The sequence below is a fragment of the Melospiza georgiana genome, chromosome 13, assembly GCF_028018845.1.
Source record: "Melospiza georgiana isolate bMelGeo1 chromosome 13, bMelGeo1.pri, whole genome shotgun sequence".
In the NCBI taxonomy this organism is placed as follows: domain Eukaryota; kingdom Metazoa; phylum Chordata; class Aves; order Passeriformes; family Passerellidae; genus Melospiza; species Melospiza georgiana.
This window is the reverse complement of record NC_080442.1, coordinates 883,465-908,482: the sequence shown is the minus strand read 5'-3', so window position 1 is coordinate 908,482 and position 25,018 is coordinate 883,465. Positions and strand designations below refer to the sequence as shown.

Genomic DNA, 25,018 nt, shown 5'->3' with positions numbered 1-25,018 from the left:
CCTCGGTTAGCCCCGGGCGTCCGGCGGGGCACGGGTGCGGAGGGAGAGGCTGCTGTGCCCTACCCTCGCCCACCCCGGCGCTGTCCCCGTCCTGCGGCGGAGCCGGGCGCGGCCGGGTGAGTCAGCGCCGTGCCGGGGGGGCGCCGGGGCGGGAGGGACTCGCCCGGCCCTACAAAACCCCGCCCGGGCTGCCGCGGGCCCCAGCTGCTGCCAGAGCCGCCCGAGCCGCCGCCAGAGCCGCCCTGCCCGCCCCAGACAGGTGAGCCCTGGGCGGCAGCGCCGCCGGGCCGGGCCGGGCTGCGGGCGGGGGTCGCGCTGCGGGAGCCGCCGCTGCTGCTGCGGAGCGGGCTCGGAGCGGGCTCGATGCGGAGCGGGCAGGATGCGGAGCGGGCTCGATGCGGGCTCGATGCGGAGCGGGCAGGATGCGGAGCGGGCTCGGAGCGGGGCGGTGGCTGCGGCGGCCGCCGCCCTCCCGCGCCCGGCTCCCCTTCCTCCGGCCCTGCCCGCCCGTTACTTTTCCGCGCTCGGTTCCACGTTGGGACGGTGGGGCCGCGGGCGAGGCAGCCCTCGGGCAGCTTCGTGCGCCCCGCAGCAACTCTGGGTGTGGCGACAGCGCTCAGGAAAGAGGAACCTGTCCCAAAGTTCGCCAAACTTCCCCAGACAGTGATTTCTGCTCGTCGCTAAGGTACACAAAGGCTCCGCTGGGTTGACCCTGGTACCGTAAGTTCGCTCCTCGGTGCGGAGGCTTGCAGAGGAGCTGTGCCGGCCGGCCAGGCTGGCTGTCGGTGTTCACTCGGCTGGGGCGAGGCTGGAATTGCTCCGCAGGCACGGCGCAGCCCCGAGCCCGCCGGGGACAGCGGCCCCTGCCCTGCCCTTCCTTTCCTTTCCCTTCCCTTCTCGCCCGGGGTGCGGCCGCTGGCACGGGCGGCAGGAAAGGGCAGCGGGAAGGCCCAGCAGGGCAGGGCAGGGCAGGGCCGGGTGGGCAGCGCCCCCCGAGCAGCCCCGGCTCTCCCCGCTCCCGGCCCGGGCGGGGCTCTGCCTCCCCCCTGCCGCTCCTGCTTCTGCCTTTGGGCCGTGAGTCAGCTCGGACACCGCTTCCCCCTCCCGTGAGGAGGGGAGCTAGGGCACAGGAATGTTGCCAGGTATTTTAACTGATAGAGAAGTGAAATCATTTCAGCGCAGTCATGCAGAAGGAAGAGGGTTGTGTGCTTATACGTGGCAGCTTTACTTCTGTTTAACATCAGTTCTTATGTTCATATTCCAATGCTACATGTGCACAGAGCTGCAGACCCCGACAGACAGGGCAGGAGTGAAAGGCTCCTGGAACCAGTGTGCCCTTGAGCGATTTTTCCTTGTGTGCCTTCTGCTACTGGAGCTGGTTTTGATAAACAGCCCTAGTGGGTGTTTCCATTGGCCAGTCTTTGGTAGTTTGCCTTGATGAACCAAAAAAACAAAAACCCCAAAGAGGTTTTCTTGTAAAGTCTCAAAAGTGAGAATAACTTGAGTTGAAGAAACAAAGGTCCTTTATTTTGTATGTGCATGGTATCTTCCTGGAATGGAACTTCCTGAGTTATTAGCAATGTCTGTGGAAGAAAATGGTTCAAGTAGTTAGTGGTAGAGCAGTTTAATGGGTTTATGAAATGCTTTTCTTTAAAGAAGATGATTTTTTTTTTTTTTTTTTTTTTTTTTGCTCCAAGTAGTGGCTTTAAGTGATGTGCTAACCCTTATTGGGTGATCTGGGGAGATGCAGCCTGGCCTGTTTGTACTCCTGCTTAGCACTGTAAATATATGAATGATTTTGAGCCCTTGTTTCATTTACAGCAGATGCTGCAGGTCTTCCTCACTCTCCCTCCTCTCTGTTAGCAGGCTTGCCCTAGTTTTTGGACACAAATGTGCTCCAAGTGGAAGAGTTTCCATTCTCTCATTCCGGGGATGCCGTTTCCTTGGCTCAGATGTCTGGGAACACCCTTTGCTCATATCTCTGCGTGGTATAATAAATGCTTCTTAAAATGCTAATTCTGCTGATTGAGCAATGCAGTTGTTTGTGCATACCTGAAACTTTTCCATGGAACACAGGGGGTTTTTCCATAATGTGTGTGAGCTGGCCCTGGAAATCAAGATATGGGGCTGCTTTTAAACTCATGTTCTTCCCTTACCAAAGAGTTTCAGGGATAAATTGGTGAATAGAGACTGGGCCAGTGTAGTAACAGAGCTGTAAACCAGTGCCTTCTGGGAGAGCTGAGGTCAAAACATGCCATCTGTTTTAGCAGAATAATATGATTGAGGATTGTGTAATGTGCATTTAGAAATTGGTTGTAGAAACTTGCCTTAAGGTATTGAAGCATTAGTTTACAGCTGGAAGGTAGAACCTGATTCCTTTCCAGTGTAGGAAGAGCAGGCTGGTGCAGGTATTTTCTCTTTACATGTTCAAACCCATCCAGGACTTGTCAAAGCTGCATCAGATAAAATCAGTCCATCAGAGAACAGTGAGAGTCTGTTCTCAAATACGAGTGCTTTGCAGAGCAGGGTGTGACAAGAGCTGTGTTTGTTCTCTGGGTAAAAAAATCGTTCTCTGCAAAGATTCTTGCAAGAGCTCCCTTTTTTTTTCTTCAGCCAGCTTGCTGTTGATGGGCAGTCAGTTGCTATAGCATTGTTGTGTCCTAGTGATATGAACCTGGAGTTCCAGCTCTATGTGAGGGTGTGTTAGTTCTGTTCCTGGACTCTGATCAAGTCTTTTGTTCCAAGAAACCTGATTCAGTGTGGTTTTTAATTGATTTAGAAACAGTAGTCATGCAAAAAGCTGTTCAGTGATTTGGGTTTTTTTCATGTGAAAGGTTATGCTGCAGTTGCTTTGCTTCAGCTCTCACTGGTGTTTTCTTTGTGACAAGACTAAAGGACTTCAGTTGCTCATCTTTGGTAATAGTTGAAATACTGTCAGAGTACAAAGGTCTCACAGGCTCTTCATTTTATGGAGAGTAAACATCAGGAATTTCATAACTCAGGAATGTATATGAGTCCCCTCTACCCAGCATGGTTTATAATGCCAACAGCTGGTAACAGCTTATTACAACTTCTGGAGGCTGTCTTTAAAGGCCTGGGTTGGATTTTAGCCCTGAAAAAAACATTTATTCTCAAATAAATCAGTGCATGGCTGTCATTTTTTTCTCTCTTTTCTTCCCCTGGAATCCTACTTTTTGTTGGAAGTCAAGTTGCTTTTGTTACTTAAACCTAGATTGTTTCAGAAGATGGAAAATTCTCTTTGTGTTCTAAATGAGGAAATGTGAGATAGCAGCAGTTACATTACAAATGTACTGTGATTTTGCTGCTGTGTTTTATTCTTGTAGCACTAGCTATTTTTGCCAAAAAATTTCTTTGCTTTTCTCCTTACAGGAGTTAAACAAACAAGCAAACAAAACAACAAGAACAAAACACTTTTTCCTAGAGTTTTAACCAGATCACCATTATCAAGGACTGGAGGACTCCTGTCCTCTCCGGAGCCAGCTCCTTTCCCTGTTTGATGGTGCTCTCTGCAGCTGGGCTGTAGAGGTGCTGGGAAAAAAGCTTTCATTTAACAGCAAATAATGTTTGCTGCAGGTGCCATCCTGGGTGCCTGGGTAGCAGTGTGAGCAGCAGTGTCTGTCCTTTCTCTAGAGAAATCTGAGAGCAGGGCTTGGGGAATGCATCAAGCCTTTTAAATATTGCCCCTGGCTTGCAACCTTTGGAAAAGCTTTCCTTAGCTGAGAGACCCTTCCACTGAAACAGCAATACAGCTCTGGCAAGCTCCCTGACCAGAATCCAGAGTTTAAAACAGGCAAAGTCTTGTAACATAAGTTTATCACATCAGTGTTTATTTCTGCCGTGGATATAACCCATCTCAGGGTTGGGATTTCCCCCGGTTTTTTGCATTTACAAGGAAGGTGTTATCCAGGTCATGGCAACGGACCACTGATATTAAGTTGCCACAATGGCTCTTCTTTGGAGCTGCCATTTTAATCTGGTCCTTACTACCTCATCTCTGATAATTGTGTTACTAAGTGGTGTTTGTCCTGGAGAGCTACAACAAAACCACAAGATCCAGATCCAGGGTTAAAGATTAAATGGGGTTATGGTTTTGTTAAATGCCTGCAAGAAAAGAAATAATTCCACTGCATTTCCTGAGCACTTGAGGAATTGGGCATGAGAATGCTACTACTTGTTGCTGTTCTTTGACTTTGAGCTGGACCAAGCTATAATGTTTCTGAGTAATTTTCCTGGTACTGAGTTGTCAGTTTAGGCAACTCAGTTTCTGAGGCAGAGATTTCTCAAATTCCCCTCTGAGTATTTAAAATGCAGAAGAAATGCTCGTTTAAGGAATTTTTATAGTAGAATGGAATGAAGACCTCTTGTTGCTGCATTATTAATGGTGGTGTGGCTTGGGAACTCTTAAATCTTCTTTCCTGCTTGTTATTAGCAGATCCACTGGACTGTGTCACTTGAGGTGCTGCAGTGCCTCAGGACTGGTGGAACACACTGATGGAACTGTAAATATATTTAAATCTTCTTTGTCTTTTTTTTTCTCTTTCTCCAGCATTCTTTCAAGATGTCCACTGTACATGAAATTCTAAGCAAGCTCAGCCTTGAAGGAGATGTAAGTATAATTATCTAAGCAAAAAAAGTTTGTTTTACTGAAATGTCTCATCTTGTTCCTTTTACAGGACTCTGCACCAACAATTGTACTGAGCTGTACAGTTTACAAGATTCCACACATCTCTTAAACATTTTATTGGCTAAAAACCTCATCAGCAGTGATCAGTTTTCATCCACAAGCCAGCTGTAAACCATAGGACAGTTACATGATTTAATGATGTTACATGATTTAATCCAGTATCCTCCTGCTGGGCCTTATCAAAGACATCACAGGGCAAAAAATGTCTGCATTTGTGTCCCTCTTCCTTCCAAAGGAACAAGTCAGTTAAGGATGAGAACAGAAGATGGAAATGAGTTTGCTTTTGCTGATACCCTTGGATTTTTTTTCCTGTTAAAAATGGAGAACATTATGAGAACAAAAATATTGGGGATCTGATTCCTGTAATGGTTATCACCAAAACCAAACTAGCTCTTGAAAAAAATTATTTTCTCAAACTCAGTTTCTCTTTGTCTGTTTTAGCTTTGATTGTGTATTTTTCACCACATCTGCACTTGGTTTATAATTTTATTGAAATACCAGAAAGCCAAATTCTTTGTTTAATTTCTTCAGTTGCAGCTAGATGGTAGAGTACCACTGTGGTATCAGCATATCATGCCATGGATTTGTGGTTCTGTGATTGTCACTGAAGAGGAAGTGAATCCTATCCGTGCATTATTTCATCACATTCCTAATGAACTTGCTGCACATATAAATCTTACAGCTGGTAGCTGCAGGTCTGAGCTTAGTACAAGCAAATGTTTTGCCAATTTTTGGTACTTATTGTGAAATTAATTATACTAGACTATGTTTGTAGAAGAGCTGTTGCAAAGAACTGGCCAGTGCACTGTAGGTAAGCAGTAAAACTGGTTTTGTAGTGCAAAAACAGTCAAGTCTTCAGCTTTCATGGTTGTGAGTTTCAATGGAGAATTACTTTTGGAATAATAATTAAGCAATCTATTCTCAAGGGCAGAAATGCTTCTTCCCTGATTCTTGCAAGTAGTTGCAAAAGTCAGATTTGAATACTGTTCCATGGAGCATTTCCCTCAGAAATCCTGCTGCAGTGTCAGAAGGCTCAGGCAGCTCTTTGTGCTCTGAGCTGGAATCCAGAATTACTGAGTAGCTGCCCTGTGTAGCTCTGCAGCATCAGAGCAATTCCTCTGAGCAGTGGTTTAGCAAATTACCTGATGTTAAACACAGAGTTGGGCCAGCAATTTTTCTCTTACAATTTCAACCTTGAGGGTATAGAATGGTTGTGGCTGAGCCCCAGTGCTGTGCTGTGCTCTGCATCAGTGGTACAGGAGCTGATTTGAGTGAAGGTGAAGGGCCTGATTGCCTCCCTTTTCCCCCTTTTCCCCCTTTTCCCCCTTTTCCCCTTTTCCTCCTTTTCCCCTTTTCCTCCTTTTCCTCCTTTTCCCCTTTTCCTCCTTTTCCTCCTTTTCCCCTTTTCCTCCTTTTCCCCTTTTCCTCCTTTTCCTACTTTTCCCCTTTTCCCCTTTTCCTCCTTTTCCTCCTTTTCCTCCTTTTCCTCCTTTTCCCCTTTTCCTCCTTTTCCCCTTTTCCCCTTTTCCCCTTTTCCCCTTTTCCCCTTTTCCCCTTTTCCCCTTTTCCCCTTTTCCCCTTTTCCCCTTTTCCCCTTTTCCCCTTTTCCCCTTTTCCCCTTTTCCCCTTTTCCCCTTTTCCCCTTTTCCCCTTTTCCCCTTTTCCCCTTTTCCCCTTTTCCCCTTTTCCCCTTTTCCCCTTTTCCCCTTTTCCCCTTTTCCCCTTTTCCCCTTTTCCCCTTTTCCCCTTTTCCCCTTTTCTCCTTTTCTCCTTTCCCCTTTTCCCCTTTCCCCTTTCCTTTCCTTGATCTATGCTCCCAGCTTCTGCACCTCTCTGCAAGAGTACAGAAAGATTCTCAGAATACTTAGGTGTCCTGGTGTTTTAGGTTAAATTAAGCCTCTGAAGCTGTTAGTGATACTTGTTTCTCCCTCATGTTTCCCAGTAGGATTAAATTTCTCAAGCTCAGAGGAAGTAAAGCAGGTAGAGGACCTCTGAAGCCACTGAATGCATAGGGAGAAAACCAGTTTCTCTGCTTTAGTTTGGCCCAGACAGGTGGTGCATTTGCACATTATCTGGACTTTTACTGCCACATTGAAAAGAATTTTGTACTGAACTAAGTGGAAAGTCAGTTTGAAAGCTTTGTCTGAAAACACAGAGTACTAGTACTGTGGTACAGCAGTGTACCAGAGTAACTGAGTAGCTTGGAATTGAAATGGCTGTTTTTCAAAGGCAATCACCCTGATCAGACCTGTCAGGTGTCAGGGAAACTCAGTCTGACTTGGTGCATGCCTTGGGTGGAGGGACAGAGGGGAAATGGCCACCAAATATGCTGTGTGTTTTGTTAGTGTGTGCATCATCCTTGCAGTAAACCACTCCATCCAAATTACTCAGCAAAAACTTGGGGCTGGGTGGAAGGAGAGGTGCCCAGCTCTGCTGGGGTCACCAGGGGACTTGTTTGAGAGGATGCAGAGTGCAGGTCAATGAGCAGTGCCCCAGGATGGGGGTGCCTGGCTCAGGAATCTCTCAGGCACACGGATTTCTCTGAGGCTGCATTGCATGTCTCCATTTACTGTTTCCATTGCCACTAAAAGCAAAGGCTGTGTTTTGTGGTGTGGCCCTGGGCCAAACTGGGGCCACTTTGCTGCTCTGAACTGCTGGTAAGAGACAAAAGAAAATGATTCAGTTTACTGGTGCTTTTTTGACTTCCCATCTCCACAGCACAAAACAGATTGTCTGCAGAAGGCACAGGGGCAGCTGCCAGAGGAATCTGTACAGAACAGCATGACCTCTACAGGGATAGGGTCAGAATTAGTCAGAAACCATGGAATTTCTTAGTTCAAAGTGCTCCTCTTAAAAATTTGCATGTAAAAATATTTTCCAGGGCTATTAGGATAGCTTAGCTCTTTTCATTAACCCAGCTTCCTTTTGGAGTTAGAGATGGAAACAAAAGTTTCTGGGGATCTTTTCCAAGAAAGCTTAGTTGTTCATTCACTTAGGAAATGGCTGTGGCAATTTCAGGTGCTAGTAGCTCTACCTCTCTGCCAGAGGTTTAGGTTTCTAAATTGACCTCAGCAGAGTGAGATTTGTGAATATTACCCAGCTACTTGTATGAGAATCTGTGGTTTAATTTAACCCTCCGCTGGGAGGTGCTAACAAGCTGTTAGCTCCCACTGAAGCAGCTGAGAAGGGTTCAGTCTCTGTTCTGGTCACCCTCTGTTTGCAGCTCTAATCCTCAGAGAGGGCCATGATAAACAGCTGATCAAATCTGCTAACTTGGAAAATGCTGCATCTGTTTAGTAAGTGAGCTTACCTGCAAGTCCTCATACTCTTGGCAGTGGTAATCTGAAATGTCATTTGGTTTTGCAAGCCTCATGCTGCTTAAAGCAAGGATCTGGAGGCCAAGAATTTTAAAAAAAATATTAATAACTTCTGCTTTCTAGAATTATGGCCTTAAATAGATTTTTTTGTGTGTGTGCTATATTTAAAGTTCATGAGACAGTGCACAAAACTTTTTCTAACTTTATCATTGTTAATCTTCAATTTCATTCTTTTTTCTTTATTATCTGTAGCCTGCAATCAAAAGTAAAATATTGACTTCAAATCTAAACTACCTTCCTGTAGTAATTTTCCTTCAGATCTAGCCAGAAAACTCTGGATTTTAGAATATTGATGTTTGGTGAGTAAGCTTGGAAGGTGTTGGGATTTTGCTATAATAAATACAATGGGTTTTTGCTGCAATAAATACAATATCTATCTGTATATATTCTGTAAGCATGGCTGTGAGGGGATTTCTGGCAGTACACATGAGGAGAAGAGGCTTCAGTGGCTCTTAGGAGAATTCCATTTCCACAGATACCTGCTGGTAGTTCTTGCATTTAAACATTGAGCTAAATACCAATGTGTTTCAGATTGAAATCTGAAGGGTTTTTTTGTGGTTTTTGTTCTTTTCCCTGCAGCATTCTCTCCCTCCGAGTGCGTATGCCACAGTGAAGGCCTACTCCAACTTCGACGCTGACCGCGACGCCGCGGCCCTGGAAACGGCCATCAAGACCAAAGGTGGGCCCTGGGGCAAGGGAGAAGCCTGGCTTGCAAAAACCAGAGCAAGGCTGGCTCTCAACACCAACATTTTGATATCCTTACTCAAGGATACCTACTTTGGGAGGTGTTGAGTTCCTTGAAATCCTGACCAAGTTAGAATTTGAACCCTCTAAGTGCATGCTCTGAATGTGCTTTTAAGTTTGCAGCCATGAGTTGCTGTGGTTATCACTTTTTTTTTTCCTCTCTTGATTCATCAGTACTTCAAATTCTTCTTCTTTTCTGCCACTTGAGAATGAAGTATCAGCTCCTTTGGCAGTGGGCTCTGAATCATGGATTTCTACTGGATTGTTGGCTTGGACATTTCTTCCTCCTTTCCGCTTTCCAGACACCGGCATAGGGCTGGTTTGAACATCTTTATCCTGAGTTTTGAACTAAATAATCATTCCTCTTGTATTAATTTGTGGTCAAAGAAGGTCCCAAAAACTAGTATCTGAAATGAGTGTGCAGTATTTCAGGGCATTGTGAGCCTGTCAGAGCTGGGTTATTGGACAGCCTTCCCTCTGGTACATGGAAACCATCAGGAGAGCAGGAGTGTGGAGTGCAGCCCTGCAGGGATGCCTTGGGACACTCCTGGGGCTGTGCTCCTGTCCTGGGACAGGGAGTGCCACGCTTTCCCCTCTTGCTCCAGGCCAGGGGAGCAGCAGCTGGGCGTAGCTGGAACCAGCAACTCTTCTGCTTTCCTGTCAGAGAGAACTTTAAAAGCCAAACAATTTCTCATCAGAAAGAAATGCTAAGTCTTCCATCAGTGCCAGCAAAGCATGTGTTTGACTTGCCATAAAATGTAAAATATATCCCCTCCATAAGAAGCACAAGGCTTTCTTTCACAAGATTACTTAATTTAACTAGAGAAATTCCTTATTAGAGTGGATTCGCTTCTGATTTTGAATAATTTATTGTTTCTTGTTTTTAAAAAAAATTCCCTGATGAGTTATATCTCTCTATCTATCTCTCTATCTGTCTCTCTATCTATCTCTATCTATAATCAGGTTTTGCAGCAGATGCTTTGTATATATGTAGAGTTTTGTCCAGACTTTATAATTTTTTGCAGCTCTGATTGTAGGGCAAATCTAGACATTTCAAGTACACCATGAGACTCTCAGGGTAGGTACAAACTTACATATTTGAACTCTCAAGCTGCTAATTACTGCAAAAGGAAATTGCAGTCTCCTAGGCAGTACAAAAGCTTTTCCAGTCAGGAAAGTCAAGCTCAAGTTCTCTTTCCACATTCTCTCAGCAAATTAAGCAGTGCAGTTAAGTTACATGGAAACATTTCAGTAGAGAGATGATTTTCAACTCTCTGAGGGAATAATAAGGAACTTACTCATGGACCTGCATGTTTGTAGGCTTGAGCTTCTCTCTGCTTATTAGTTTGTTACCCAGAACTTCTTCTGGGAGGTGGCTTTAAGGGGAAAATATCTTTATGGTTTTGATACCAGATTTCTACCCTAAAGAATCTCACAATGGAAGTATTCTTGTGGGGAATTAAGTATGAGAGTGTTATGACCCTTTTTTGAATGCTTTGGACCAGAATATTTTCATCTGCTAATTCAGAATATTTGATAAAATGTGAGTTCTCTAAAATATATGCAGGGTTTTCCTCCAATGAAAATTCCAAGTCATCCAGACAAGAGCTGGTTTTTATGAGCAGTGATGTAAAGAGCTATCTGCAAAACAAGTTTTAAAATAATTCTGGGAAATATCTGAGTAGTAGTTATAAAAATATAACACCCATATTGAACAGACTGTCTACATCCACATTTTCCTAGAAGTATCACCATTTCTCTAGCATTTAGTTTGCATTGAATGTGGGAAGCAGAAATAAGCAATGTAAGTTCTCACAGAGTGAAGAGGAGTATGACTTGTTCATGTTAAAACAGCGAGAGAGGTGAGTTGTAAATATATATGCAAGCTGGTTTGTGGTTGGAAATTAAAAAAAAAAAACAAAACCTGGGCATGTAAGAACCATTTGGGAGGCTTTACTCTCTACAGGATAAAGGACACCTGGTATCTGAACCCTTCATAAACCCTTCAGATAAAGCCCTTGGGCTTTCCTTGTGTTGAAAATGGAGGTCTGTACATGCTTTAATGGGCCTGTATTTCACACTCAACCAAAGCAGTCTTTCCAATTTCTTGGAAGTTATAGCACTGCCTTGGAAGTGATATCTTGTGGAGTCTTATCTCTGGCTATACCTTATATTAACAGAGCTTGAAGTCTGCTGTTTGCCATCAGGGCAGGCCAGCTTGGGAGAGTTGCCTTATAAATAATTCTGTGGTAATTATTATATGGTAATGGAAACTCCCAGAATTAGAGTAATGAATCTCCATTTTAGTGATTCTTCTGTAAAATGGCCAAAACTTATTTTACTGCCTGAGCAACAGCTGTATATTTGGTTTAAGGAAAAGTTCTAGGGCAGAGTGTGTGACTGTTGTGCTCTATGTAATATCTCAATATTTCAGCATTAATTCTTCAGATAATTCCTCAGAGTTTGCTAAGCCATGTGTTCATCTGTGGGGACCTCTGGGAAATACTGTGATGTGTTTATTTGGGCTTAGATCTACCTGCAAAAACTATACTGCACAAATGCATTGTCCAGCCCTTTGCAGGGGTTTATATATATCCACCAGCCTAGGAAGGGAGATGTGCAAAAATGTCTCCAGGTCATATAAAACCTTGTAGTTAGCAATTGTTCAACCTAGAGATTGCATAATACAAATAACTTGGTACAGTTCTGGCTTCTTCCTTTTGGTATAAATGCCATGGCTAAGTTTCATTTTTTTGCTCTTGTGTTTCTGCAGCAAATTCATTTAGTGCCTTGGCATGTCCTTTGTAAATGTTGGCTTTTTGCTGCATAGGACAAGAAGCTGTTTAATTTCTGTGTAATGCTCTAGTGTGCTCTGTGTATAGATCAGCTGATGCACATGAACCTAAGCAGGAGAAACTATCTAGAGGGGCACTAACAGAGCTTATGTTAGATTTCCTTTTCTTTTTTTTTTTCTTGTAGCAAAGACAACTGCTGAAGTGTCTCTTTTCTGTTTCAGAATTATTTCCTAGCATTGACATTTTATGTATCTCAAGTACTTGTTAAATAATTTGTCAGACTAGGTTGTGAATATTTGTTACTATTGAGGACTCATGAGATGCTTTTTTATTCCATGGCTGGCAGACTTCAGGCACAGGTTTGTTGTAAGAAAGGGCTTAGAACATAGATATGTAATAAATTCATTACATCCAGAAATTGCTAAAACAATGATGACATGTAAATCAGTCAGTTCAATCTTAGAGAAAGGTCTTCTGTTTAGGTGCCCATAACTTCTGATAGAGTTTGTAAGATTATGAAGTAAACTTGTTGGTGAGAGAGGGCAGTGCCTGAAATCCACCAAACTGCATCAGTCACATATTCCAAATATCAAAACTGTCACTAAAGAAATATTTCATTGCAACATGGTTTGGCTTTGGTGAACCCTTGCTAAGCAAAATAGCAGAACTGAAATTATGGTCTTGTTTTATCTAAATTTTTCCCTCTTACCCCATTTATGTTCATTTCCTCATTTTTGCTGACTGAGTTCCAACACTGTGATCTTACCAATGCCACAACTTGCCTCTTTAACAAGAAAAGCTGTTATTAAGCTGAATTTTTGATAGAAATGCAGGGATAAAGATCTGCCTAGCCAGAATAAACTTGAAAATAAACTGTTTCATTGCCTTGAAGCTTTCAGAGGCTTTAGCAAACAGCAAAGGCAAGTGTTGGAGCTGCTGTCCTGCTGTGCCCCACCTCAGCAGCTGTGAGTCAGCATCCTGTGTGTGCAGCATGATTCCCCAGTGAGAATGAAGTACAAACCCTGACTTTCCACTGAATGCCAGAGCCATGAGTTAACTTCATATTTCCATGGCATCTGTATGAGAAACTTGGATGCAGTCAGTCATTTGTGGGCTTCTAATCTGAAGCAATTGTGGTACAACTTGAAAATGTCATTTGCTTTTTTGAATGCCAAGAATGTTTTAAATTCAGGATTTATTAAAAAGCTAAGACATTGGCTTGTACTGTGAGCCTGCAACAGCTGAAAGGCTCAATGTCTGTGTGTGGCCAGTTCTGGACAGGGAGAATTTGTTTTCTTTTATAATGTGGGAACACTTGAAAATGTGCAGGAGTAGATTATGGCTGAAATGTGCAGTCAGCCTGTTTGCAAGTCAGAGTTTGTAACTTAGACACGTTATGCTTTCCAGGACCTTATGGCATCATTTGCAGGCCCAGCTTGTGTGAATAAGAGGACTGATGTAGGTCTGCCTCAGCACAAGCTAGGGACAGGAGACTACCAAATGTAGGATTTCATCATGAAAAATGTGGTGAAGAAAGAGAGAGAATTTTTGGATTAAACTGATAATTTTAGACTCTGCAGCTAATGGCTAAAAGGTTTTTTGCAAGATTCCTACTGTATAGGATTCATTTTTATAACATCTGTTGCAGTTCTTTGTTTCAGGTTACTTTGGGTAATAGGGAAAAGAAATGGAGCTGGATTCTGGCAGGGATCTGAGTCCTGCTAGTAGCTACTGATCCAGTCCTTACTTTGTGGGGTTTTTGATGAAGAAATCATCTTTTACACTGATGCGTGTGCAAGTGTGAAAGAAGGGATTCATAACACTTTCATTAAACAGAGAGCTCAGGTGAAGATCTGGGCTTGTTCTGACCTCTAGATTAGAGCCACCTGTTTGCTTCAAAGCTGAGAGTTGGACTGAAATGCATGGATTTGGAATGGTTCCCTTGAAAGTAAACCTTCACTGATGTGCAGTTCACTTTCTTAAAAGATAAGTTGGGAGTTTGAGCATCCACATCCTCTAGGTGTGCCAGTTACAGCTCAGCATGGATCTTCAGTGATTTCAAAAAGAAGTAGCAAATACTTAATTCTTCCAGTGTCAAAAATCCCTTCTGTCTTTTGAGCCTCTGAAACATACTGAATTAAATATACTGGTTTATTTTCCCATGTCCATGTTTGGAGTGATGGATTAAATGACTTAAGCAGAAAATATAACTGTTTTATCAAGAAGTCTTAATTGAAAAAATTCCACTGAAATGGATGACAGGATAGGCTTTACTAAGTACAAGTTTTAAAGTCTGTGTTCATGAGCAACTTTTTGCAGAATTCTGAGAGCTTGAGAACTAGTGCACAGACACGTAAGTGAAGCACAAGGCAGGGTGGCAAAGCTGGTCACAAACCAGACTTTGAGATGTGTCCAAAGATCTGCATCCCACCCAAGGTCTGGACTCCAGTTGGTGGCTTTTCCCACAGCCAGGACAGGATAAACACTAACTAGTGAGAGCTGCTGAGCTCTGCTGCAGACAGCACATGTGCTCTGTTGGAGTGTTGGGGAGCATCCTGATACAGGAACAGGGACAGGAAAGCTTCTCTAACTTTCTGTCTTGTGTCTTTGTAGGTGTGGATGAAGTCACCATCATCAACATCCTGACAAACCGCAGCAATGAACAGAGGCAGGACATTGCTTTTGCCTACCAGAGGAGAACCAAAAAGGTAGGAAAACATGAAGAAATAGTAACTATTGGCTATTTTTCTTGTGGACAGTTAGATTTTTCAGGGTTTGTCTTTTCACTAAAATTCAAGATGCATCTACTTTGTCCATGCTGTCACAGTTTAGGACTGATAGAACTTTGAAATATATTGAATGTGCACAATTGTGACTGCAATCTCTTGGAGATGGTGGTTTCCTAGCACCTTCAGAAATCACCTTGGGATCCACCGGATTCCCTGGTGAAATCTGCTAAAAATACTGAGAAGTCACTGGCATGAAGTGCCTCCATTTAAAGGAGAGAATGAAAGAGAGGTGCTTTAGGGGATTGGTTTTTTTCTTTTGATTGTTTTATAATTTTTGGGGGGTGTTGGATTTTTTGTTTATTTTGTTTAGACAACTCAGCATAAGGGAAGTGTTCTGTTTCTGTTCACACAGGTAGCTTAGCTGAGAAAGCACTGCAGTCATTTGTGCTATGAGCACTGCAGCTGTGGAATAGTGATGTAATGAGTTGAACTGTCATTAAAAATTATCCTGGCAGAAATACCTTAGGTACTGATCCATTGATGGAGAGAAATCTGAAAGATGTGTGCAGAATTCTGCAAAATGAGTCTTGCTGTCTGGGAGGCAAGAGCTCTTCTCTTTTGAAGTTTTGAGAATCTTATCATATTTGAAGTTTTATGCCGGTGAAAAAGAGGAAACTTTATATCGAGTTCAGAGTATGATGAATGTATCTCTTCCAGGTTTGCCAGACCCCAAATGGTAGTCCTCAAGTAGCATCCCAGAATACTCATCTGAGCCCAAATGTAAATGTAGAGTTAAGTTTTGGGAGTTCTGCATGACTGATAGAGGCACATGCAGAGGCACAGCCAGGTTGGACACGAGCATGTGTGCACAGGCCTGCACATCCTGCCCTGGGGACACTGGGACAATCTGCACAGAAATGGACCCCAGGCATGAAATGTGTCACTTAAAGCTTTGTTAAATGTTCTGCATGACCATGAAAATGCACAGTCAAGAAAATCTGCAACTTTTTTCATGTTTCTCTCTCACTTTTTTCCCTTGCTGTGACCCAAGAACAAACTGAATTTATCTGAAGTTTAACAAGTGCCCAAGAATAAAACAATCGTATAAACAATGGAAATGTGCAGTAGGAACCACTCAGATAAACACGAGAGGAGGAAGTGGGATATGAAAAGACATGTAGGTATATCTTCTAGGGCCAGTGTCTGATGGTTCTCTTTGCCAGCAGTTGTGCAGATTTTGTTGGCAATGTGTTGTGCTGTACTAGGCTGCTTGCTTTGTGTGTTGCAGGACCTATCAGTAGATCATAATTTTTAAATGTCACATAGTCTACCTCTCTTTAAATTCCTTTGGGATGAGCAGTGTCTGATGGAAACTCTTGGTTTAGGTTGGAAGGGACTGTAGGTGCCTGAGATGGACACCTTCCACTAGATCAGGTTGCTCAAAGCCCCATCCTGGCCTGGCCTTTTAAACATTTCCAGCAATAAGTCAGCCACAACTTCTCTGGGCAACTTGTTCCTTAAAATTTATTACAGAGATATGTGCTGGTTTTCCTGTGGCAGTTCTGAAGAACCCATTTTCACCCAAATAAAGGCTGGAGCATTGTATCCCACATGGAGTGGTTGTTTCCAGGTCTAAAGCAGCCAGATGCCCCAAACCCCCATTCCCTCCCTTGGTCAGTCCATGCAGAAGGTGCATTCAGTATTGGCATAAATTAGTGCCCTGGGTTAAGTGGGTGACTCTGGAAATTACTAAATGCCTTGGTTCATTATCTCTCTGGCACAAACTTCTCTGTAATTCAGCTGAAGTCACTTTCCCTCCCCCCTTTTCCTCTGCCTTTCCAGCTCAGTGATTGTTAGTGAGAAACCAGCAATTGAAATGCAGCAATTCCCTTCTGAATGCTACCAGCTTAGGGAATTCATGGATCTGTGTGAACCCCAGACTTGATCCTGGGGATTTCAGCTTTGTAACTGTCCTGGTTTGATATACTACCACAGTGAAGCTGATACTAGCATAATTCAAGTTGCATCTGAAACCCTTAAGAGGATCTGAGTGTTTGCTGCAGGTTTGCATCCTCTGCAGTGAACATCCCTGACTGTTTCTTTTTCTAGGGCTGACTGGCAATTAAGCATAGGGATTTGGGCTGCAATCTTCTGATAGTTTCCTTGAAGAGAGGCACAATTTTTCAGTGCTCAGGGATGATTTTTTATCTCCTCACCTAGCTGTTTGGGAGCTGGGCCTTCCAGTGGAATAAGTGTGCAGTCAATTTTCCAATGTCTTAGCCAGTAAAGGGCTGGGATAAGAGGAAAACCACATAAAATACAGTGCTGCTGGGAAAAATGTGGGAGTGTGATGGAGCAGCAGTGACCACAGTGAGACAAACTCAGATCCATCTGTGCTTATTAGCTCCAGCAAGGCATCAGTGCTTCAGGACTGGAGTGAAGCTGTTTAGATGTGTCTGCACTGTGCCAGACACTGGTGCACTTCTTCTTATTTTCAGAGGATTAGAAAAAAATTCCTTTGCCCTAATTTCTTTCTTAGGCTTTCACAGCCAGAAAGCTCTTTATGTTTCTGTTTTCTTATCAGCTGTGTAAGAAACACTGCTGCAGGCTTGGAGACTTAAGGCCCTGCAGGTTAAGTTCTCTGGAGATCAGAAGTGAGCTTTAATTTCTTTTCTTCCATCGTCCCATCTATTTTACAGGAACTTTCTGCAGCACTCAAGTCTGCTCTCTCAGGTCATTTGGAGGCAGTGATCTTGGGCTTGCTGAAGACACCAGCACAGTATGATGCCTCTGAATTGAAAGCTGCCATGAAGGTAAATAAGCTTTGAAATTTAACATTGATGATCTGATGTCACTGTCTCAGGAAAGAACATGGACTTCATATCCAGGGCCATCCTTTTCAAACTGATATTTTGGTTTTTTAGTGTTACAGTTTAAATATCCAGCTGCAAGGCTTCAAAAATTAGACAAATCATGGAAATATTTAGTTTTGAAACTCTTATTTAAATCCTCTCTTTATGGAAAAAGTCATTCTTGTCAGCTCAGGAGAAGCAGCCTGGCTGCTTTGCTGCCTGCTCTTACAAACAATGCACAGCTTCATAGTATGAGAAACCTTTAAGAGAGCAGCTGTTAGCAGGAGCCATCAGATCCTCTGCTGGTATTGATGGGTTCAGTCAGTAATTTCCATTTACTGGGTCATATCACTGATCTGGAAAGAACATCCTGTACCAGAGCTGCCCCGTGTAGAAGACAAGGAAGATGGGGCATCAAAAGCAGTCTCTGCAGAAAGAAATATCTGCTCTGCAGGCCTCTGAAACAAGACTTGAGAGGGGCTCATGCCAGTACAGTCACCTTTGCTGGGAAATTGTAGTTATAATTATCTCATCATCACTTACATTCTGGATGTTCTTGTTCAAGTTAGTTCTTTTTTTAAGAATAAAAGACAAGTACTAAGTTATGTCTGAAATTTAGAACATGTCAATAATACTAATTAATTTACTTCTCCAGATGATTAAAAAGGAGTTAATGAACAAATAAGAAAACAAAACCACCCTCTCCACCACATAAACACACACACTACCCTGACTCCCCCCAAAAAAACTCCTTAAACCCCCAAACCCAAAAAACCAACCCACTATGGAGGTGGTAACTCTTCAACTGTGGGCCAAATGCCCTGTTTGAGTAATCAGATGCTGCCCTCTCCTGGTCTGAGTACAGCCTATCCATAATTTATTGTGACTCAGACTAGTCTGGGGTTTGGGATTAAAGACCAAGCAATTTCCTCACGCTAGTCCCAAATGTAGAATACTCTATGCTCTCCATGGGTTGCTTTTCCCAGATTCCAAGGAGTTCCCATTACTCCTGACCTCGTCTGAATTAGCAAAACCTCTCAATGCTCTGAATTTGCCTGAGCTTAAGTTTGGCTTGATACAGAGAGCATTACAAGCTATGATTTTGGCATCATTTGTTTGCTTGAGGAAAGCAAAGTTATCACTGAGGAGTTAATTATTTTTCTATTACACATTCTTGAAAATATTTCAACAATATTTAGAAAATTATATATGTTGCTAGTCTTCATTTTTTCCCAGATGCTTATTAGAGCCATTGTGTAGAAAGCTCTCCTAGTTCTCTTAGCTTTAAGTCATATTAATAAAATTACTGGGGTTTACCCCTCTTTTACTTTTTTTTTTTTATTTTTTGGTTTGTCCCACTTTCTTGCCCCTTCAAGGGGGACATTTTACCCAAAGGGTATTTTGCCACATAATGGCCTCCATTTTCCACACATTCAAGACTGCAGGATGAGATGTTTTCCCAGGATGTTACTTCTCTTGAAATCCTCTGGAAAACTATGCCCATTTTTGCCTGCAAAGTGACATTCTCTTACAGATGGGCTTAACAAAAAGCATCCTAACAGGAGGATAAGACTGGAGTTTCTTCCTGTGCTCCCAGTGGATAGAAAAACAATCACACAGGCCATGATAAGCAGACCTTCTCCAGTTGTGCTGGTGAGGAGGCCACTGTCACTGCCACTCAAAGCAGATGCACATTGCCCAGAGAGAACATCTACAAATCTCTAAGCCACTAGAAATATTCCATCTGTTTTTTTCTCAGGAGCAGCTGGCAAAAAATATCCCTGAACTGTTACAGTGGGGAAGAGATGTCCATAAAATGTTTTTAAACCATTTAAGCATTGCTGTTCATTGCTAGCTCCTAAGTGAGCCTTGTTTGTGTTGCAGGGGCTGGGGACTGATGAAGACACACTCATTGAAATCATCTGCTCCAGAACAAACCAGGAGCTCAGTGAAATCAACAGAGTCTACAGGGAAAGTGAGTTTACTTTGCAAGTTTCCATGTACTATGTCTTTTACACTAAATCACTTGGATAAATTCCCCTCAGTGTGAATTTCATTATTAGAAATCAAACGCAAATCTGCTTTGGTTCTCTGCTGTTTTGTACTGGTGTTCTGGATATTTGTGTGATTTATATAGTTGCATCTTGTTGCCTGATAGCAAACAGACTGAAGGCTATTTGCTACTAATACAAGTTGTGTCTAAATGAAAATTTTGGTAAGCTTTCCATGAGACACTGATTGCATGGACCTCATGGTAGCAATGCTGGGTTTGATGTAGGCAAGTGTGGGCTCGTTTTCATTGTCCTCCACACCTGACTTAGACTGTAGCTGTTTATGTGCATAAAACACAGTAATTAGCAGCCCTTTTTCTTGTAAAGGAGTGTTTGTGAGCTACCCTTTGCCTGAAAAGGACTCTTTGTTTTCTAGTGTACAAGACAGAGCTGGAAAAGGACATCATATCAGACACATCTGGTGACTTCCGCAAGCTCATGGTTGCCCTGGCCAAGGTAGGGCTGTTCAGTTTCCCACTTTCTCCAATGTGCCTCAGGGGTGGCTGCCAGTGAAACTATTGGGTTTAAATGCACTCTTAAATTCCCCTGTATTTTCATCAACCTTTGGGGGGAAAAAAAATATTCAAATGTTGAAGGGCAAAGTATTTTAACAGAAATGCAGCAGTTACAGCATTAGCTTTGTAATGGGGTGGAGTATGCAGTTACTCATTTAGCAAATTCAGGTTAAAAAAAGAAAAAAACCTGAATATATGCATAGCAAACAGCTTACTTTCATAGAAACCTTTCTAAAATACTGATATCTTGTTTGAAGGGCAAAAGGTGTGAAGATACCTCTGTGATTGATTACGAGCTGATTGACCAAGACGCCAGGGTAAGTGCTGGTAGTGACCATGAAATATCTCCATTTGGTCAGGCTTTGGGGGATATTGAACATTAACATGGAAGTGGAGAGCATTTGTGAAGTAGGTGTGTGCATTTCAGATTGTCCTGCACAGTAATGTTTGCATGGTGTCGGTGAATCTGCCACTTGCAGTCCTGATGCCTTCAGGGACCAATTTTCACAGACTATTTATCCAGTATGCAGAAGCTCTCTGGTATTTCTTTTAGATACATGAAGAGAGAGAGCCTTTAACAAAAGGAAATGCATCCATTGCAGTGAGCTTGGTGGCTGTTAGTGCTTGTTTGTTACATCTGCATCTGTCAAGAGCAGTTCTGCTGAGGTAAACAGAGCTAAATACAGAGTAAAGCTGTAGCCAGAGGTGAATACAAAGCATTTAGTCTTGGTGTCAGATTTAGATCCTTAAATGTTGTCCTGGTGACCTGCTCAACCACGTGTCCCTGTGTGTTTCTCCCACAGACACAGTTCCAGTAGTGCTTGTTTTTCCAATTAGAAAATTGTCTACATTTGCAATGGCCTCTTGTGCAACTCCTGACTTTTTGTGATTTTCTTTTTCTTTCTAACCCCAGGACCTCTATGATGCTGGTGTGAAGAGAAAGGGAACTGATGTCCCCAAGTGGATCAACATTATGACTGAAAGAAGTGTTCCCCACCTGCAGAAAGGTACTATTCAAGAGACAGAATTTTTTTTTCCTGTAAGAGAAAGTTATAATAAAATGGTAATGATTTTGTCCCATGTATTGAAATTGTTGTGAAAAGCACTCAAAAACATAGGAGATCTCATAAATCTTAATTCATGTCCAAGGTCTTAATTTTTTTTTTTTAATCTAGTTATTTCTGTGCATGTGTTGATCTCACATTTTAAGTGTGTACAGCTCTTTTTTACACAGGTAAATGCTCAGTTATATGTCACATACCTGAAAACAAAGATGTTGCAAACCTAGAAAATATGGATGCAGGATACCTCGAGAAGCCCTGTGGCTTTTACCTCTGTGCCAGGGTAGCTCAGCTATGTCATGTGCTTACATCTGCCAGTGAAGACCCAAAAGCAGCTGTGGTACTGCTGGAAAGCAGCACATGAGAAAAGCCATTTGAAGACTTCTCAGAGTTTAAATCACTGTTGTTTCAAAAAATACCAGTACAGGATTAAGATGGTGTTTTCCCAGATTATGGAGGTGTTCAAGGAAAACAAAAAGGCCACAGCATGGGACCTTTACAAACTTCTGCTTGTATTTAAGATGAGATTCTCAGAAGGACGTGCATGGATATTTATTAATCATGTGTCTCTACATTCCTGTGTCTGTGTTCATGCTGTGGTTGGTTGTTTCTGCCAGTTCTTAGTCTGGTTTTGATTTCACCTACTTTCTTTTCTGTGCTAGTGTTTGAGAGGTACAAGAGCTACAGCCCATATGATATGTTGGAGAGCATCAAGAAGGAGGTTAAGGGAGATTTGGAGAATGCCTTCCTTAATCTTGGTAAGTTACCCTGAAGTAAAGACTGTCCTTATGTGGGATCTTTTCAGGGCTCTTGCAATGTATCATGATAAAGTAGGACCTAGATTCACCCTGCTGGATGAGAAATTAGCTGGGCATGCTGGTGTTGTTGGATCCACTGGTGTATTTTTGGATATTGCAGATACTGAGAAGAAGCTTATTTTTGCCCTCTGCAAGATGTAAACTTTGCTTTCCAGTTAAAATTCAAATGTATGTGTGTTGTGATCTGCTGTTAGTTCCACTTTTATTTGACAGAGGGGCTTAATGTTTGTTTCCCCAAGCAAACAAAAAGGTTGAAATGGTTCAGTACCCACCTAGGCTGGAGACAAAACAGCATGTGTGTGTGAGAGGAGGAGACAGGCAGGCAGTGAGGGTGGTAGGGGCTAATTGAAGAGCTGATTTGACACTGAATTCTCTGAAATAGGGAGGCAGGGTGTAAGACTGATACTGTGCCATGAGGTGAAGATGACAAGGATGTCGCTGTGTTTAAGAGGGAGTTCTTTAAGGGAAAAATCCATTTCAGACTGAGGGTGAACTGAGAGCTGTCTAGTGCAAATAGAGTATAGACAGAGCTCAGCCTTGAAAAGGAGGCTTCTCATGGATGAGTATACAAGGAGTGTTCCAGAGGAGAGATTGCTTCTAGAAGTGGAACCATGAATTGGGAGCTGTGGAGGAGGGCCAGCATTCTGCAATTATACAATCCTGAAATTATGGCATTTTCATGGAAGGAAACCCTTCCTAAGAATGTGAGCATCTGTGGTTCAGTCATGAGCTAAACCAAATGACTTCTAAGTAGCATGTCAGGAAAAATATTTTCTCTGTGTCCCCTTTTTGGAGGAACTTTTGCTGAAAAGCTTATTTTGACTACTTATCATAGCTTTAAAAATGGCTGCAGTATTCTGTGTCCTGTGGATGGGCAGGATATTTAACTATTCTTGTCTCTCTCTTCAGTCCAGTGCATTCAGAACAAGCAGCTGTATTTTGCAGACAGACTGTATGATTCCATGAAGGTAGGAAAGACTGGTTTTTCTCTCTACTATTTTTTTTTGTTGTCATTGTTAGAAACTTCTGTTCACATGAAATGTCACTGGCATGTGAATAAATTAACAATTACTTAATATTGTTCAAAAGCATTCTTTAACCCTTACCAGCCTGGATTATCTGTTCAGATTTCTCTGGTATAGGGAAATGTAGGAAAGAGTTTCATTATAAAGATCTTTATTAGACCAGATGATTATAATTAGCAAAGTTAGACACATCTTTTGCATGTAACCAAGTGCTGTTAGCAGAAGAAGCTGTTTATTGAATACCAAAATAAGATATTAAATTGGCCTCAAAATATTTTGTGAAGAAAAAGGAATAAAGAGAAACACCTGGTGAGAGGCATTAGGTGGTTCCAGGAAGAGCTGGTGAACCAAAAGTGCTGCTTACAGTCTAAGCTAAATTTGTGACTGCAGGTTGGTTAAACACTGCTGATGAGACAGGTACATTCATGCTCAGATTCTTGCATCATAATAATGATCTTCATTAGAAGATATTATTCATTTTATCTTTTATTGCTCATCTTGGTTGCCTGTAGTTTGCTGTCTCACCATTAATTAATGGTAACATTTCAGCTATTGCAGCTCTAAACGTGTGTGTGCTTGTAGGGCAAGGGGACCCGGGACAAGGTCCTGATCAGGATTATGGTGTCCCGCTGCGAGGTTGACATGCTGAAAATCAAGAGTGAATTCAAGAGGAAATATGGAAAATCTCTCTATTATTTCATCCAGGCAAGTTTTTCATCTTTGCTTTTATATCATGGGCCTTTGCAGCAGTCTTCATTGGATTCGTGGTACCACTAGAATTCATGGGAGGTGTGTTAGTGGCCACAGAGAGAATACGGTATTATTTATGTACTGTGGGAAAACCCACCTTTATCTTCACAGTCTACAGCTGGCACAGTTCCTGTCAGCCACTTGACAGTGTATGTGGGCTTTGTGCAATCAACTGATGTGTTCTGAAAGAGAATTCTGCTCACCAGTCCCTATCCTCAGATCAAAAGAAGAGACAATTGTTCTGTGATTGCTGAATGAAAATAGAACATCTAAACTGATACTCCATTTCAGTGCTCAAGGAGAAGGCTCCTTAGCTAGTCACTTTTGTCCATTTCTGTGATTGGACAGGAGCTACAGGTGCTAGGTTTTGTCTAACTTGGGCCATAAGTAAAGAGCTTGTGAATCTGTTTCAAAGCTTATCTTCACCCTCACAATAGCCTATGCTATATTATTCCTTGTGTAGATGAAGCTGAGTCAAAATCTTAACCTGGAATCTTTTCCTGAAGGTGTCAATTGTAGATTATTAGCAACTTTTTAAAATTGTGCCCTTGGTGCATGATTTTTGCAGTGGTCAGTGAGACAGAGCAGAATCAAGTCCTTCAGCTTCCCTTTGTTGTGTTACTCTTTTTTCATACCCACATTTCTCTCTTCTTGGCCTTGCATTTATATTGCAAGAATGATTAAATAATTTCACTTCACACATAAGTAAAACTCAGTCAAGATATTCTCCTCCAGGCTGAGAAGGCTTCAATGTGAATCACAGACTGTCCCACAGGTTTAGAATATAATTCATATGCTTACCCATTTTATGGCTGTTTCCTGACATGTATTTTGTATTCTTTCCTTGCTTTACAGCAAGACACAAAAGGGGATTACCAGAGGGCACTGCTGAACCTGTGTGGTGGAGAGGACTGAAAACTGTGATGGAAGAAACCCAAGTCCAGAGAAATGCCTTTTTTGCTCTTCATTTTACTGTAATCCTAGAAAACCTGAATTTCCTAGCTACCCTTGTGTTGCCCTTTCCCTGCCAGAGCCCTGCTGCAGTTTGCTGCCCTGCGCTGTGCATGCCCCTCTCGGCAGCTGTGCTTGGCTGTGCCAAAGCTCCTAACAGCGTATCCAGAGACACTAACCCTCCAGGAGGCACGGGCTCACACGTGCTTGTGAAAAGCCCTGCCTCTCTGTGCAATGTTTCTAATAAAACAAATAAAATGACGTTTTACTTTAACAATATGCGTCTTTCAGATCTTAATTTGAAAACTGTTTAAACAGTTGATGTGTATTTAGCTGTTGCTGTCCATTTTCTCTGTTGTTTCCATCCTCCTCAGGTTCACTACTTGGGGCTGAAAACTTATCTTCTTCCCTCAAGCCCTTCATCTGTTGAATGATTCACTTTGTCAGCAGATCCAAACCATCCTCATCAGGGAGATGATCTTGCCCCTCTGTTGGCCCTACTGAGGCCACAGCTGATGTGCTGTGTCGAGTTCTGGGCTCCCCAGTACAGAGAGACATGGAGCTCCTGCAGTGGATCCAGTGGAGATGGATCCATCATCCACAAATATGATTTAGGGAATGGAACATCTCTGAAGACGAGACACT

At 42.6% G+C, this 25,018-nt stretch overlaps 1 protein-coding gene across 3 annotated transcripts; it reads left to right on the top strand.

The window, feature by feature from the left end:
• The first annotated feature begins 220 nt into the window (after positions 1-220).
• ANXA2 (annexin A2) lies at positions 221-24,650 on the top strand. Of its 3 annotated transcripts, none has more exons than XM_058033392.1 (13): positions 221-259; positions 4,568-4,627; positions 8,662-8,761; positions 14,235-14,329; positions 17,050-17,163; positions 19,087-19,177; positions 19,630-19,709; positions 20,026-20,085; positions 20,682-20,775; positions 21,492-21,587; positions 22,557-22,615; positions 23,255-23,377; positions 24,278-24,650. In XM_058033392.1, exons 2-13 carry the CDS (start codon positions 4,580-4,582, stop codon positions 24,335-24,337), a joined length of 1,020 nt encoding a protein of 339 aa, XP_057889375.1. In that variant the 5' UTR covers positions 221-259; positions 4,568-4,579; the 3' UTR covers positions 24,338-24,650. The 3 variants fall into 3 exon arrangements, with proteins under 3 accessions (XP_057889375.1, XP_057889377.1, XP_057889376.1); XM_058033394.1 differs by having other exon boundaries at positions 23,255-23,381; positions 24,282-24,650; XM_058033393.1 differs by lacking the exon at positions 221-259 and adding an exon at positions 598-685.
• The last annotated feature ends 368 nt before the right edge of the window (positions 24,651-25,018 follow it).

Bases quoted from the DNA above. Each gene is read 5' to 3' on its own strand.
- ANXA2 (XM_058033392.1), top strand. From the start codon at position 4,580: ATGTCCACTGTACATGAAATTCTAAGCAAGCTCAGCCTTGAAGGAGAT. The intron at 4,628-8,661 runs GTAAGTATAATT...TTTTCCCTGCAG, and splicing joins AGCTCAGCCTTGAAGGAGAT to CATTCTCTCCCTCCGAGTGC. The intron at 19,178-19,629 runs GTGAGTTTACTT...TTTGTTTTCTAG, and splicing joins CAACAGAGTCTACAGGGAAA to TGTACAAGACAGAGCTGGAA.